This window comes from Macrotis lagotis, chromosome 5 (genome assembly GCF_037893015.1).
Source record: "Macrotis lagotis isolate mMagLag1 chromosome 5, bilby.v1.9.chrom.fasta, whole genome shotgun sequence".
NCBI lineage: Eukaryota > Metazoa > Chordata > Mammalia > Peramelemorphia > Peramelidae > Macrotis > Macrotis lagotis.
In genome coordinates, this window is record NC_133662.1 from 215,000,298 (window position 1) to 215,016,676 (window position 16,379).

The 16,379-nt window shown below is 38.8% G+C and overlaps 1 protein-coding gene across 1 annotated transcript; it reads left to right on the forward strand.

The window, feature by feature from the left end:
* Positions 1-872: 872 nt before the first annotated feature.
* Positions 873-14,241, forward strand: CHI3L2 (chitinase 3 like 2). Its single transcript, XM_074190074.1, has 11 exons — positions 873-1,740; positions 4,231-4,260; positions 5,667-5,865; positions 6,564-6,620; positions 7,594-7,744; positions 8,247-8,371; positions 8,665-8,794; positions 11,075-11,263; positions 12,025-12,141; positions 13,340-13,481; positions 14,237-14,241. Exons 1-11 carry the CDS (start codon positions 1,674-1,676, stop codon positions 14,239-14,241), a joined length of 1,212 nt encoding a protein of 403 aa, XP_074046175.1. The 5' UTR covers positions 873-1,673.
* Positions 14,242-16,379: the final 2,138 nt, after the last annotated feature.

The following is a 16,379-nucleotide window of genomic DNA, read 5'->3' on the forward strand; positions in this document are numbered from 1 at the left end:
TGATAATCCTAAAAAATAATTTCATTTTTCATGATTTTTTTGGCTCAAAAACATCCAGTGCTTTCCCATTTTTTATTTAGTCATTTCAATCCTGTCCAATTCTTCATGGACCCATTTGGGATTTTCTTGGTAAAAATATTAGAGTGGTTTGCCATTTCCTTCTCTAGTTTATTTTGATATGAGGAAACAGAGAAAAGGGTTAAGTGATTTGTTCAGATTTGTTCAGTGTCTGAGGTCAGATTTGAATTCAGGAAGATGAGCTTTCCTTACTGTAGCCTGGGTGCTTAATTCACTATGTTGTCACCTAGCTGCCCAAACCTTTAAAGATAAGTGGACATTTCCCTTCAATGACTTTTCTATCCCAAGATAAACATCCCAATTTCTGCACCTAATCCTTGGATGAAATCATCTGGAGGCCCTTTATCCATTGTGGACACCCTTTTCCACATACTATCTTATTGGTGACTTTCAAGTTCTAGGAGCTCACAGATGCTGAGATCACATACTTAGGGATGCAACCAAAAATTATGGTTTTTATGGCAAGTAGTATAAAAGGTTCCCTCAAGTCAGTTTTGAAATTCTTGATGCAAAAAATAATGGAGGCAAGGAATAAATATCTCCTGCGCTCAGTGCTTTTCATAAATATTATCTCATTTGATCTTCATAATAACCCTTTGAGCTGTTTTTATCCCCATTTTACAATTGTGGAAATTGAGGCTGAGAGAGGTAGAGTTATTTGCCCAGGTTCACACATCATTGATGGTAGGGACTAGGAAGACTGTGGAATGGGTATGACTAGAGGAAACAAGAGTAGTAATTAAATTTTTTAGTCTGAATTTGAACTCAAATATTCCTGATGTCCAGTCCATCACTCTTCTCTACTGTGCCATTGGCTTCTAAAGAATGCATATGTGGAATATTTCTGCCTTATAGATTTCAGTGCTCTAGAGAAAGGTTTTTGTATTTCAACTCTTCTTATTACTACTATTGTTCTATTAGGCACAGCAAAGTCTGGGAATGGAAAAAGGGAGAGCCCAGTATAAAGCAGTCAGGGATCTAGTTCCAATTGGATTAGTGGCTGAAAAGCTGGGACAGAGAGGTGGAAGAAAGAGGAAGTACAGAATGGAGGATGGATTTCAAGAGACGGTTCTTTGGGGAAGAATAGAATCCATAGAGCTTGGATGGGCTAGGATAAATAAATTATGTGAGTAAATGATGAAGAGAGAGGGTTGAGAGTGTTATCTTCTTTGGCACTGACCTAGGGAACAATGGCTCTTTGGGGGCTACCTATCACTTTTCAGAAAAACATCTGTTTGCAGAGGGTCTCCTTGAATGCATATCAGGAAGATCAAGGGTTTTGACTTCAGGGTAAGTTAGCATGTGGGACTAAGGAGGAAGGCCAGAGTTGCAAGTAGTATATTTATACTACCATAAGTATATAAGACTGTGTGTGTGTGTGTGTGGTGTGATAGTATGTAACCCTATAAGACTGTCCCTCTAAACTCTTGTGACATGATGAGAAAAAAACATTGCTTAAGTATATGCCAGTCTTCCACAAATTGCACAAGATTAATTAGGTTAGGGAGGGGCAATGGAATAGTTGGGTGGATTGTACAGCTTCCTTCTTGGAAGTCAGGCTTTTAAGATCTTGGAACATAAAAGGACCTGAGAACATGAAGAAGACAAAGCAAGTTGGTGAACTGGGAGCTGTCATCATGGGCCAGAAGCTCCTCTGGTGGGGTGAGTATGAATCCAACAGACTCATCAGGCAGAGGATTTGGGTTGGGATAGGAGCTAGATGGAAGGCAGGAAGAATGATCTATGGAAAGATTCAAAAATGAACACCAAGCACTCCTTTCTCTGTAGAGACTACTGAGATAGCTGAACCAAAAAGCTTTATTTCATATCATCTAGCACAGCCCCTTCCTTTTGATAGATAAGGAAAATTAAGCCCTAAGAAGTTGAAATCTTTCATGCTCTTCTTGGGACTATAATAGAGAGATGGAGACTAGACCACACTCAGAACTGATGCAGAGGCTAAGCCCATATGACTTGATGTTTTCTTTGCATATGCCTTTGATAATGTGCTGTTGAATATTTTAAAATCAGGAACTTGAAGGAGGGTATAGATGGCATACTTACCAAATTTTCAAGTGATACAAAACTAGAAAGGATAGTTAATGCATTATTTTAGGAGGAAGGATATCAGGATTTCTACAAGCTAGAACACTGAGCCAAATCTAATAATATGAAATTTAATAGAAATAAATGTGAAGTCAATGGACTTTCTTTAGGGAGTAATGGAACAATGTCTGGAAATGTTTTTCAGGGAACCAAGTTTCTTAATTTTTTTTTTCTGGCAAAAGAGACAATAGTAGTCTAAGTCCTATGGATGACCACCTCCTAGAGATGTGGCAAGAGATATAGTGACTCACTTTGGTTGGGAGCCACAGGATACAGGCTATGCACAGGGAGTCTATGGATCTTGATTTTCTAAACTTTGAAATGAGAGAACTGAACCAGATGAACCTGAACCTAAAGGTCTCATTAAGTTCTTTTTTTTTTTTTTTTTTAGATTTTTCAAGGCAATGGGTTTAAGTGGTTCGCCTAAGGCCACATGGCTAGGTAATTATTAAGAGTCTGAGGTTGGATTTGAACCCAGGTACTCCTGACTCCAAGGCCGGTGCTCTATTAACTGTGCCACCTAGCCACCCCTCATTAAGTTCTAATATTCTATGGATCTATCCTGAGATATAAGGAATAAAGATGCCCCTGCTTTGAGCCTCTGCTCTCCTCCCTTCTATCTTCATTGATAGTAGGGACTGAGAAGACTGTTGAATGGATATGAGTAAAGGAAATGAGAGGAAAAATCAGTTTGGCAGAAGTGATGCTGCTATTCTCCTTCTCCTTGCAATTTCTAAATATGCAGCTATCCTCATGCCCACCAAAGTGCATAGTATACCTGTGACCTCTAAAACATCCAACCCAAGCTAGGAAAGCTATCATTTTGGGAATGACCTCTCCCTTTTCCTTTACATCTCTTTGAGCTACTACAAGTCATCTTTCTTTTCCCTTTTTCTTCTTTATTTCTTGGGGGTAAATAGCCTACACTCAATACTTCTACTTCATTAATTTATAATTCCAGTAAACTCCACACTTTTGTCATCTCCTTGTAATCTAATTTATATTGCCACTACTTGCTACCAAAGACCATCAGTGATCTTCTAATAATGAAATCTATTAGTTTTTTTAAATTCTAATCTTGCTTCAGCCATTTTTTGTGTCCATTGACCATCCTCTTCTAGATTTTTCTCTTCTCCCCTGGCTTCAGAAATACCATTTTTTCCCAATTCACCTCCTACCATCTCTTCAATGTTCTTTGCCAATTCTTTGCTCTCTCTTTGATACTTTAAGATGTGCATTCTCTTAGGATTTGTCTTTGACCTTCTTCAACTGTTTCTCTCTAATCTTTACCTTGATAATCTCACACTTGCCCACCAGTTCAGATACCACCTCTGTGCCAATATGTAGTAGGCATTTTACATAAAATACACAGGCCAATTGAGCAAAGGAAGTGGAAGTCAGACTTTTCCTTGTGAGTGGGAGGGTTACTATGGCCATCTCACTGAGCATGGGTGTAATCCTTTTCCAGTATGGTTGAGTATTAGTCAGACTAGGAGAGACAAATATTACCCATTGTCAAACAATATATGGTACTGGTTCCCTCTTCCCACTATTCTCTGAATCACTGACTTCAGGGGGTTTCCCTAGGAAAAGCTGTCATTTCCCTCTCCCTGACTGCTTCCATTTCTTCATATGCCAGTGGAGATGCCTCAGATTAGATAATTCCTTCTCCACCTCCACAAGAAATCTGAACTTATTTGCAGAAGATCAGATTCTGGAGTAGACACTATGAGGTACTCAGATCTCTGCTCCTTTATCAACTTTCAGGAAATATGAAACAAAAAGATGTGATATCATAGTCCAGTCCCAGGGAGGAGATGCTCCATTTGCCCCAGTGAGAAAACCACCCTTGTTAGGATCTAAAGAATGCTTCCAAAGTTGCAGTAGCCCAGGGCATTTCAGGATCTAAGATCTGGGTGCCCCTTGCTAGTAAGAAGGTCCTCAAAGGAGTTGAGAGAGTTGGCAGTTCTTGTCATAGTGATGGGTCATACCTTGGAGGGAAAATTCTGGACTTATAAATCCTCTTCTTCGTCTTTATTTTTGCAGGTGTTGTTGCTTTAATGCTTCTTCAAGGTGGTAAGTAGTGATTTTGTTACATATCTTGCTCTGGTTTTCTGGGTCTGGCATAATGGATAGAGGATTAATTTGGAGTAAGAAAGATCAGTGTTCAAATCTGATTAGTTGTGCTACTCACCTAAATTCTCCCAGTCTCAATTTCTTAATCTATACTATGAGGATGATGATAGATACCTATCTTACCAAGTTGTTGAAACCTCAAAATAAATACTAGCTATGATGTCACTGCTGCTGTTGCTGCTGCTGATGGTGACGAAGGTGATGATGGTGGTAGTGGTGGTGATAATGACAATAATAGTGATGGTGAGGGTGATGATAATGATTATCAAGATTGTGATGGTGGTGATGATGATAATGATGGTGATAAAATTCCTTTTTTTTGTCTCTACCCCTTGGCCTCTCTGTGCTTCTCTTTGTCTTCCTATAGGTCTTCATCCTGTGCTTCACTCTCTTTGCATCTACAATTTTCTTTTTCTTATCATCAATGTTTGTCTCTTTATTAGTTGTCACCTACCTTCATCTTGTAAACATTTTGGGGGCATTTACGATGTGCAATGCACTAAGTTTTAGCTGTATCTGTGTTTGTTTTGGAGAGCTATTTCTAGCTCTGTCACTATCTTGAGAAAGGAAGTCAGATGTGTCTTCTTGGCTTTAAAGCTTGCTCTTTAGTCACTATGGAATACTAATTCTCACCACCATGATATATGTAATCCAAAAGCTAATTGTATCTCAGGCTGAATGAATAGGGTGCAGTGTCCTGGACCAAAGTTGTTATAATCCTGCTATAGTATTTCCTACTCAGGCAAAATTTGTAGTGTTGTGCTTCCTTCTTGGTGCCATATTATTGGGCAAGGGAAAACTTGGACAAAATGGAGCTTCTAGAAAGCCTCCTGGTGACTAGAATGGAGGGCATAGACAAACTAGAAACCATACTAATAAGAAGAATGGTTGAAGTAACTGGGAATTTTTTAGCCCGTTAAAGTGAAGACAGTGGGGCTATGGTAGCCATCTTCAAGTCCTTGAAGTCTGACCATTAGAAGAGGTATCACACCTGTTCTGTTGGTCCCAAAGGGTAGAACTAATAACAATGGGGGAAGAGGGAGGAGTGACTGGAAAGCAAATTTTGACTCTATGTAAGCAAACACTTCTAACAATTGGAGCTGTGGGAGTATGACCTGAGATGCCTCAAGAGGTAGTGAGTGTCTCTTTCTACCAAAGTTCTCCCAGGAGAGGATGATTCACATTTGAATGAAATACTGTAGAGGAAGTTTCTCTTAAGAGATGGGTTGGAATAAATGACCTGAGGTTCCTTTCACAATTTGGAGATTCATTTGTCTAAGAAAGAATCTGGCAACTGCTCAGGTCCCATGATTGGCTCCATGAAATCTCTCCTTTCTCCTTTACAGGCTCTGCCTACAATTTGGTTTGCTACTTCACCAATTGGTCCCAGTACCGAGCTGGACTGGGTTATTTTACTCCTGAAATCATTGACCCACACCTATGTACTCACCTTATCTACTCCTTTGCCAATATAAGCAACAATCAGATCACTCCTGAATGGAATGATATTAGCTTTTATCATCCCTTCAATGATCTCAAGAAAAGGTTAGTAGGATGAGCATGAGCATAAATGAGGTGGGGGTGGGTATCTAAAGTTATTTCCTAGGTATATCCATCTTGGATTGATGTGGAATCTTTACCTTTTCATCTGATGCAGGATGAGAAGAAGGCAGGCCCTTGATATTGAAATTCCTTTGTCATACAGTAGATGAGGGTGGAGAGTAGATCAGAAAAGATGAGAAAGGAGTACTTCTCTCTCTAATTTCTCTTGAGAGGCATGGGACAAAATTTGGGCAAAATTATATAGAAAGTGAAGTTATCTTCATCATCTAATACTTTTCCTTCACCTCTCTTTTCAAGTCCCATGCATAAAGTCCTTATACTGACCCTGTTTGCTCAGGACACCCCAAAACTTCCCTTTCCCATTTGGCACTTCATATGCCTTTCCCCACCTCTTCTCCATCCAAATCTGCTTATCCTTTGTTCCAGTCCTTCAAAATCATAGTTAAGTGATACATCTACTATCTACTATCATGGTAGTGGATGAGCTAATGCTAGTCCTTCTAAATTATTAATAGGAAAGACTATTAAAGAGATTACTAAAAAGTAATCTTGGGCAGTCCTAAAGAAATTTGTGTCTCTTTTGGTAGCTGGGGCCATGACAGTCTTAGCTTAAGCTAGTTCAGTCTATCTGGTACACACCATCTCAACAGTGAATCAAACTCATTATCTTTCTATTGCAGAAATCCCAAGCTGAAAACTCTCTTGTCCATTGGAGGTTTCAAATTTGGTTCCAAAGGGTAAGTACATAGCTCCAATTATATATTTCAATCAGTTAACAAATGTTTATTTAACTGATACAATATGCCAAAGATTGTGCTAATCTCTGAGAGCACAAAGAAAAAGTAAAAAATAGCATCTGCCCTTGGGGAGATTATTTGTTAATGGATTAGATATGTTAATAGCCCTGGCCAGGTATAGGAGTTCTCTTGCTAATCCAATTCTAGATCCTTAATGTTTTCTGAAGATAGTTGACATTTATATTATATATTTTAACATTCATAAAGCATTTTACATACATTATTTTATAACAACCATGTGAGGAAGATATTATAAGAATTATCTTTATTTTACAGATGAAGAAACTGAGGACTAGAGGAGGTTAAGTGAGAACTATGTTTACCCAATTATGCTATGTCAGAGGAAAGATTTGAAACCAGGACTTCTTGACTTTAAAAGGGCATCAGATCAACCAAGTCGGGGAGGTTGCAAGGAGGATAAATGAGTGAATTAAAAATCCTTATTAAACTTTTACTATGTACCAAGATCTCTATTATGATGAAAATAAAAATTTAAATTGTCCCTACCCTCAAGGAACTCAACATTCTAATCAATAGAAAGTACTCATAGAGGGGAGTGGTTTCCAGGGAAATCTGTTTTGATCTAAACTCTAGGAAATCATAGGAATACAGTAGTCAGCCCCTTGATCTACCTTTTACAGAGGCAATGGTGGTGTTGATTTGATTTTGGTTCTTGGAGGTGGAAGAGATGTGAGGCACAAAAAAAAATGGTTGTAGTGAAGCTGATAGATCCATGGACCCATGGAGTTCAGACTTGAGGGTTTTTTGGCTATACTTAGGCATGGTTTCTGGAGGTCCTGTTTAGATGATAGAAAAGAGACCACCATTGTGAACTTCCATAGTCTCTGGGCTATCATGTATACTGGCCTCCTTGCCAGTTCTTTCCAAAAGACATCAATCTTTTTTCTATCAGGTTCCATCCCATGGTGGATTCAACAGAATCACGATCAATATTTATCAACTCTGCGATCCAGTTCCTGAGGCACTATGACTTCAATGGACTGGATATATCCTGGTTATACCCTGAGATAAATGAAAAATCTCTTTTTGCTTCTCTAATTCATGTATGATCAAGTCTCAAGGAACAGTTGGTCTATTCCCCTATATTGTGTATAGAGTCCCACACTGAGTATTACAGAAAGGAGGAGCCTGTATCTTTGTCTATGGAAGAAAATTCAGACCCTTACCTCTTGGTATGACAAAGAAACTAGGTCTTTGGTCAGCTATCAGAACAATAGGGAAATATAGCCTGAGTCATAAGAGTTTAAGGAAAAGGATATCAGGAATCATATGGGATTGAATGGGAAATAGCCCTCTTAATCTTTTGCTAGGCACAAGAAACTTGGGGAAACTTGCTCCTGAGGGGTCTCAGGAAGATAGGGATGGGGGGTGGGTCCACATGGGAGGCATCTGGGGGGGGGGACTATCCTTTCCTAACCCATAAGATTCCAGAATTCCCAAGACTTTCTCAGAAAAGAATATCTGCTTCTGACATTTCCAAGTACCAAGCTAAAGTTTTGTTCTCAAACTCTGACACTTAGGCATCTCTTTTCTTATGTCCCATAGGAGGTAGCTGTTGCCTTTCAGGAAGAAGCCAAAAAATCCAGGAAAGAGAAGCTTCTCCTGTCTGTGGGGGTGGCTGCAGGAAAACAGAAAATTGATAACAGCTATGAGATCAAGGATCTGGCAAGGTGAGAATAACTGGAGTCATCTGATCTACTCCTCTGCCTTTAACCTAGTTTGGACAAATGATCTTCTGGACATGGAAGGTGAGGAAGAAGAGAATTTTTAAAGATTTCTCTAGAAGGCCTTCTTTAATCACCTACCCAGACTCCAGACTTCTCACATTCAGGAAGTTTTTCCTTTTATCTAACCTCATTCTCTCTTTCTATACCTTAAGCCTAATATGCATGATCCCTTACAATTTCTTATGGATTCTCAGGGAAAAAAATGTTTTTACTTCCTTTGCTCTTTGATTCTCTAGAGATGTGGATTTCATCAACCTCCTGTCCTTTGATTTTCATGGATCCTGGGATAATCCCCTAGTTACTGGCCACAACAGCCCTCTGAGGAAAGGGATCCATGACCAGAGGAACAGCGCTTACTATAATGTGGTAAGACTGAAGAGCTGAGAGGGATGATCAAAGGAGAGGGACCTTTTTTTAAGCACAATCTTTATCAGTCATCATATGATATGCATTGTAAGCTCTAGTATAAAAATATGATTTATAGATATATTATTTTTGTATGATATATAAAAGTTCATAGTCTTCTTAATTTCCCTTTCTTGTGAGAAACATGATTTGTAAATAATTTCTATGTGGGGCATCTAGGTGATGCAGTAGATAGAATATTGGGCCTGGAGTTTGGAAAACTCATCTTCCTGAGTTCTAGCCTTAGATACTTACTAGCTGGGCAAGTCACTTAACCCTGTTTGCCTCAGTTTCCTTCTCTGTAAAGTGAGCTAGAGAAGGAAATCACAAATCAATCTAATTTCTTTGCCAAGAAAACCCCAAATTATGAGCACAAAGAGTTATACTAAACTAAATATCTATGAGATTTAAAAGTTCATGGCACTCTTCATGTTTTCCTCTTCAAGTGAGAAATATTATTTATAAATATATCATTTGTATATGATATATAAAAGTTTTCAGTCTTCCTCATGGTTTTCTTTCTAGTAAAGATGAGTCATGGCCTCAAGACTAACCCAGGTGCCTCCTATCCAAGAGAAAATGCTTTGCATGGGGGATCAATACAACTGCAGCAAGAGAGGGACAGAGGATGCTGGCTGAAAAGAAGGAAATGAGAATTTATTTAATATCTACCATATGCTAGGCACTTTATAAATATTATCTCATTTCTTCCTAATGACTACCCTGGTCCATAGATACTATTATTATCTGCATTTTGCAAAGGAGGAAACCAAGGCAGGTGGTCACACAGCCAGGCCAGACAGGATTTGAACTCAGATCTTCCGGAATTCAGATCCAGAGTTCCATCCACTGCACCACCTAATTGCCTCTTCACAATTGTGCCTAAGATACAATCAATCATCACTTTCATCAAATGGCAAAGTATGTGCTGCTGCCTCAACCTTCATTTCCCAATTTGAATATCCTATACTGACCTATCTCTGCTAAGTAACAATCATTCCTAACCCCATTCCATTCTTATAAGTTACCATCATTTTTATATCATGTTGTCAAAAAAAGTGGACATTCTTTTTCTGTTTTAATTCAAATGATAGCCTTTTAGCATAGACAAAAGAGGAAAATCTACGCTTAACAGTGACAAAACTAATTTATCTAAAATTGACTTATAAAGACTGGGAGAGATGGTACAGAGAAAGTCTAGGGAAAATCGCATACCTTTAACTTTAGTCTCACTTCAGTGTTCTTTTTAGAATATGCTCTTTTTATTTTCCTGAAAAATATTTTTGGGGAAATGGGAAAATATTTTTGATTTATTTTTTTTCTGAAAAATTTTTCTAGGTCTTTACAGCTTTCTTCATTTGACTTGTCATCTTGAGAAATGGTGTTATGATTTATTTATGTCTTCTCATCTCAGTTTGGTGCTTGATTTGTAGTTGTAGGATCTGGGTTCAAATCATCTCGGTAGGACACTGGCTTTCTGTGTGTTCATTTTTATATCAGAAATTTGAATTCCAAAAAGGTCACTGAACTAGATAATATCCAAGAGCTGATATATTCATAGTAGGGGACTTCTCACATCAGATACTTACCCTCCCACATCCAATCAATCTGAATAATTCATTCAACAAATTTTCATAAGCACTCACCTTGTGTGAAGAACTTGGAATAAGGAGAATGGATCCAATCTTACAATTTCTTTCTGGCCTCTACTATAGACCAAAGAGGGAAAAAAGTCCCAAATTAGCCTCTCTTCTACTCTTACCAGTTAATGCTGGTGATTCTTTTTGGAGACCAGACAATAACTAGTTCCACTTCATCTCTATTTCTAAGACAAGTGCCATGAGCTGTCAATCCGAAGAGGATAAGATGAAATTGGCAGCGTGGATGACAAAGACCTATTTGACAGGGTTTCCAGTTTCTTCCTAATTTCCCTACTAGGTTATTTTAATATTTAAAAATTCATTCATTCATCTATTTAAAATAAATAATATGCTAGTTTCATTAGGGTCAGGAAATACTACATGAAGACCAATTAGCAACTTATTGGCAGAGATTAAAGTGTACTCTTTAAATCTTGTGGCTTCATGACCCAGTGATGGAGAAGTTGAAGTTTAGAGAAGAATGGGACAGATGTTTTGGAGCTCAGGGAAGCAGGAGTGAAGGCAGAGATGTACCAGTTCCCTTCATTTCTCTCTCCATGCTCAGGCCTCAGTTCTGTCTCCATTTGCCTTCCTTCCCCAGGAATATGCTGTGAAATATTGGAACAGCCAGGGAATGCCAGGGGAGAAGATCAACATGGGCATCCCTATGTATGGCCGCTCCTTCACCCTCTCCATACCTACATCTAACTCAGATGTGGGGGCCCCTGCCAATGGTCCTGGCACTCCCGGCCAATTCACTGCAGAAGCAGGCTTCTTGGCTTACTATGAGGTACCTGAAAATTTTTACCTGCACTGAACTTCCTGCCATATTAGTGTCAGGAAGGATGACCAGGTCAAAGTAGTCAGGGGAATTAAATTCTCAGGAAGCCAGTTTACTTAGTCAGAAGGCTCCAAGACTCAGACCATTGGTAATCTATGCTAGTCCATGGATGGGAGTAGGGAGAGGGAGTACCTTGCTTCCTTTGAATCTTCCCTAGAATACATGAAAAAAAGTACAAATGACTCTGAATGTCAATGAATCAATTATTCAACAAACATTGAGAACTTCCTATATGTAAGGCACAGTAGGTACCACGAGGATGAATCAATTTTTGCCCTCTCTGGTCTTATGGTACAGCTGAGAAGTCAGATTTCAATGACTTCAGGTTTCAATGACTTAAGGGAAAACATTGGAAGGAATCTCCTTCATTAACCCACTTGTTGGGAATTCTATAGACAGGTGTCCTTGCTTAGGTAGAGGACATTATTTCAGAGAAGAGTTTCTCATTTTTTTTGAGTCAAGGGCCCTTTGGGAGTCTGGTGAAGCCTCAAGGTTTCTTCTCAAGACACTATTATAAATGCTTAAAATGAAATACATTATATTACAAAGGAAACCAATGATCAAAATGTTAAAACAAAACAAACCCACAGATCCCCCTGAAATCTATCCAGGGATTGTCTGTGGACACCATGCTAAGAATCTCTTCCTTAGAAGAATCCAGGGTTAACTGCTTTCTTCACACTTTTTCTCCCTCCTCCCTATTCTCTTAGATATGCCAGTTCTTACAAGGTGCCACATTCAAAAAAATTCCAGAACAGCAGGTCCCCTATGCAGTCAAGGGCAACCAGTGGATTGGCTTTGATGATGTGGAGAGTGTGGAGACCAAAGTAAGTGTGATCAAGGTGATGAAAACCATATGAAAACTCTAACCAAACCCAGAACACAAAGAAAAAAGGCAGAGATGCCCTTAGGGTGGCTCTAAGATGAAGTTCCAGTGTTTTCTTTAGGCTAAAGTCAATAGTGAAGTTGAAAAGGTCTCTGAGCACCTGAGGGATAGAATATTGAAAAGGGAAAAGGAAAAGAAGAAAGAGAAGAGCAGAGCAAGGGAGGAAGAAAGTAGGAAAGAAAGAAGGAAAAAAGTGTGTAAGGAAGGGAAACAGAAAGGAAGCAAAGGGAGAGAGTAGAAAGGAAGGAAAGTAGCAAAGAAGGAAGAAAAGAAAAAGAAAGGGAAGGAAAGAAGAAAGGGGGTAAGGGAGGAAAAAAGAAGGAAGGAAAAAAGAAAGGGAGAAAAGAAAGAGAGAAGGAAGAAGGGAGGAAAGAAAGGAGAGAGAAAAGCAGGAAAAAAAGAAAAGAAGGAAGGAGAAAATAACATGAAATGGGAGGAAAGCAGAAAGGAAGCAAAGAAGCAGTAAAGGAAAAAGAAATAAAAATAAGAAAGGAAAGCAGAGAAAGAAGGAAGGAAGGAAAAAAGAAAGAAAGAAAGTAAAAGGGAAAAAAGAAAGAATAAAAGAGGAAAATTGTGGCAGTGGTAGTGAGTGTTGAAGTTCCATTTTTCTTAATCTCAGAGACTTCTCTGGAGCAGTACTGATACCATCAGCTACTTGCTCCTGTTCTGGACAGGGGCTGGTGGGGGCAACTCTATTGTTTCCATGGTTGTTTATTTTGCTTTTGCTCTTCACAGTTAGTATCACGCATCTAACCATTTCCAAGGCCACAGTAACTGAAGCAGTCCCCTTTCTATGTTCCAAGGTTCAGGAGTCCAAGTACTTCCAGATCCCATGAGAATTCTGGTGTCGGCATCTGCTCAATGATACCATGGAGCACTGTTGTATAGGGGAGGGAATGAGGGAAAGAAATGAAGGCATCTCCCCTGTCCTCCAAGGAGGTAGGGTCTGTGGGCTCCCTCAGTTGCCTCTTCCTATCAGGAAGTTCTTTTCTCTGCCTAATCTAAATGTTTGCTGCTAAATTATGAACTAATTCCCTCATCTGGACCAACACCTGATTTTGAACCACTCCCAGAGACCTAGGAGAAACACTAGGTGCTCTTCTCAACCCTCCTGCCCATATCCTTATATATTTCTTCAGGTCCAATTTTTGAAGAACTTAAAATTGGGAGGGGCCATGATTTGGTCCCTTGACCTGGACGACTTTACTGGTAAATTCTGTAAGAAGGGTCCGTTCCCGCTCACCCAGGCCATCAAGAAGACCCTGGAGTCTGCCAAGAAAGGTATTGAAGTAGGAAGGAATCAGAGGTAGCTATGTGAAAAGGGAAGGGCTCAAGACTTAATTCAAATTACAACTTTACTTTGTTGAATAGTAGCTGTGTAACTTTGATCAAGTCATATACCTCTCAATCTAAGTTTCTTTGTCTAAAATGAGGGAGTTCAGACTTGGGCCCCTCAAAGATTCTTTGGAATTCTGATGTTCTATGATAGTAGAAGATTGGAAGACTTGTACAAAAACATTTGGGTATTTACATTGTTGGGTTGCCAAGTGGCACCATAGTCCATACATAGAATGCCAGGCTACAAGCCACAAAGATTTATCTTTATGAGTTCAAATCCAACCTCGGACTCTGTGACCCTGGGCAAATTGCTTAACCTAGCTTGTCTCAGTTTCTTCTGTAAAATGAGCTGGAGAATGAAATGGAAAACTACTCTAGGAATTTTGTCAAGAAAATTCCAAATGGGATCATCAAAAGCCAGACATGACTGAAAATAACTGAACAGCAACAACATGTGCATTGTTATAGAGATACTCATTTCCTTCTCATCTCTGTCCTAGGGAAGTTCTCCCAGCCCCTATTCTGATCTCTGATTCTCCCAGATTTGGCCCATAAATAATAAGCAAACAAAAACAAAAACAAAACCAGAGTCCTCTGACAAAAGGGTTTTATGAACTATTGCTCAGATTCCAATAGATTTGTGTCCTTGTTTCAAGCACAGAGGATCTTGGTTTTAATTGTTTTCTTTTTCTTTGCAGCTTAAACTAGAAATATCTGAACATTTGGCCATTTTGACAATACTCATAAGAGGATACCCTAAGATTCTGGGTATCCTTGCCTTTCTACCCATTCCACCAGATAACCTCACTTCATTCTCAAGGGGCTGAATAGAATAAAATAGAATAAAAAATAAATAGAAAAAATAAAAATAGAATATAATAAGAAAATTGAGTGTTGTTGCTTTACCTTTACAATAATCTGTCTTCACATTCAAGCCTACTGGGGTTCAAACCATTCAACCTCTTAATTTGAGACCAACTGTTTTCATTATCCCACTCAACCTCTTACTTCCCCACCCTTGCTTTCTGAAACATTATTCTGCAGGGCCAGTAGACATTTTTTTCTGATGTATCCATCACTGATTTTAGAAAGTCTTTTGCTTTCTTCCACCCAAGACTTAGGAGTGGACTTAAAAAAGAAAGGATCAGCATATTAATTTTGCTTCCTGATGGCCACAGATAGCCATTGATCCATTCAATGGACCTCAAGAATTCATTACAGTCTATTATCTGGGTCCTAGACTCAGAACTCTATATAGAATTATCCCTCCCTCACACCTGCTTCTGGAGGGAGGAGGCATTTACCTTGCAAACATCCTGGAGCAGATAAGAAAACTAGAAGCAGGAGGAAGGGTGTCAGTATTTGACTTAGAGAGGATTCTGACCTGACCTTTTCTTCCAGCCTCTTTGCCCTGAGGGGACCTCAGGATCATTCATGGGAATAGCAGTTCTCCTCCAAGGGTGACAGACCTGATTCTTATTAGAGGAAGAGACAGTGATGATAACCAATGATGAGGCAAAGAACAAGAAGAACTACCAGACTTGAAACATTCACAAGATTGGTCAGCCAGTCAACAAACATTTATTAAGGCTTATTATTTGTGTGATTTAGGATACAAAGTAAAACAAAACCAACCCCTGCCTTCAAGAAACTTCACATTCTGATGGAGATGATAATGTATAAGTAACAAAATAAACAGAAAGTAGATGAATAGTAATCCCAGAGGGGAGGTATGATCAGTTTGGAAGATGGGTGTCCTATTCTGATCCTCATTAAGTTTAAATTGGATAAGAGAAATTAAGGAAGAGCAGGTATTTGAGGACCATGAGTAAAAATAGCCTTGGTATTACCAATCAGTTCTGAGTCATCAAAAATCCTTAACATTTTTGAAATATGAGGTACTCTGCAATGGCCGTCAAGGATTTTGATTGCTATTTGATGGTCTAGACCAGAGATCTCAAAACAAAAGATCCTGAAAAATGGTAGATTTCTAAGCTAGTCACTGCAGACTTTTCTCCTTGGGAATTCTATCAAACTTCAAAGAAAGGAATCTAGAAGCAGCAACTGGTTTGGGATATAGATGGATGAAACTTTGAAATTTATTAGTAGAATCATTTCTTCCCCCCAGAAAAAACTTGGATTTCTTTATTTATCTTTCTCTTACACCCCAACACACACACACACACACACACACACACACACACACACACACAAACACACACACAAATGAAAAACCCAGAATGAGTTTTTAAGTTGTACATTGGGTCTTCCTTAATCTGAACCTATGGAAAGAAAACTTTGAGGGCCATTAAAAATGATGTTTCTGAGGGTGAAGGAAATAAGGAAAGAAAACAAAATAAAATGTGACTACATTCATAGTAAAATATAAAGGAGGAGAAGAATCAGTTTATAATGACTAATCATGACCCTCAAGACAACATGAAGAAATAGACCTACCTTCTTTCAATAGAGGTAGGGGACTAGGGGTATTGATTAAGTATATGGTATCAGGAATAGTTACTGTTGGGTGGGAGCAGGGGTTGGGGGGGAGCCAAAGAACTTTCTGGAAATGATTGTGATATAAAAACAAAAAACATCAATGTATTTTTAAAGTATATTTTTAAAAGAATTTTTTTTTCAAAATGAGCAAGGTAACACCTCCCACACCTACCCTTCTAGTCTTATTCCTGATCAAAGATATTCTGTTCAATAATCAAAAACCTCGATGTGTAGTAATACAGCCATGCTCTTGGTAGATTGTGGATTGAAGAAGGGAATGGAAGCCAAGGCTTGAACAAAGAAGGTGCCCAATAAATGTTCATGGGTTGGACATTAGATAAT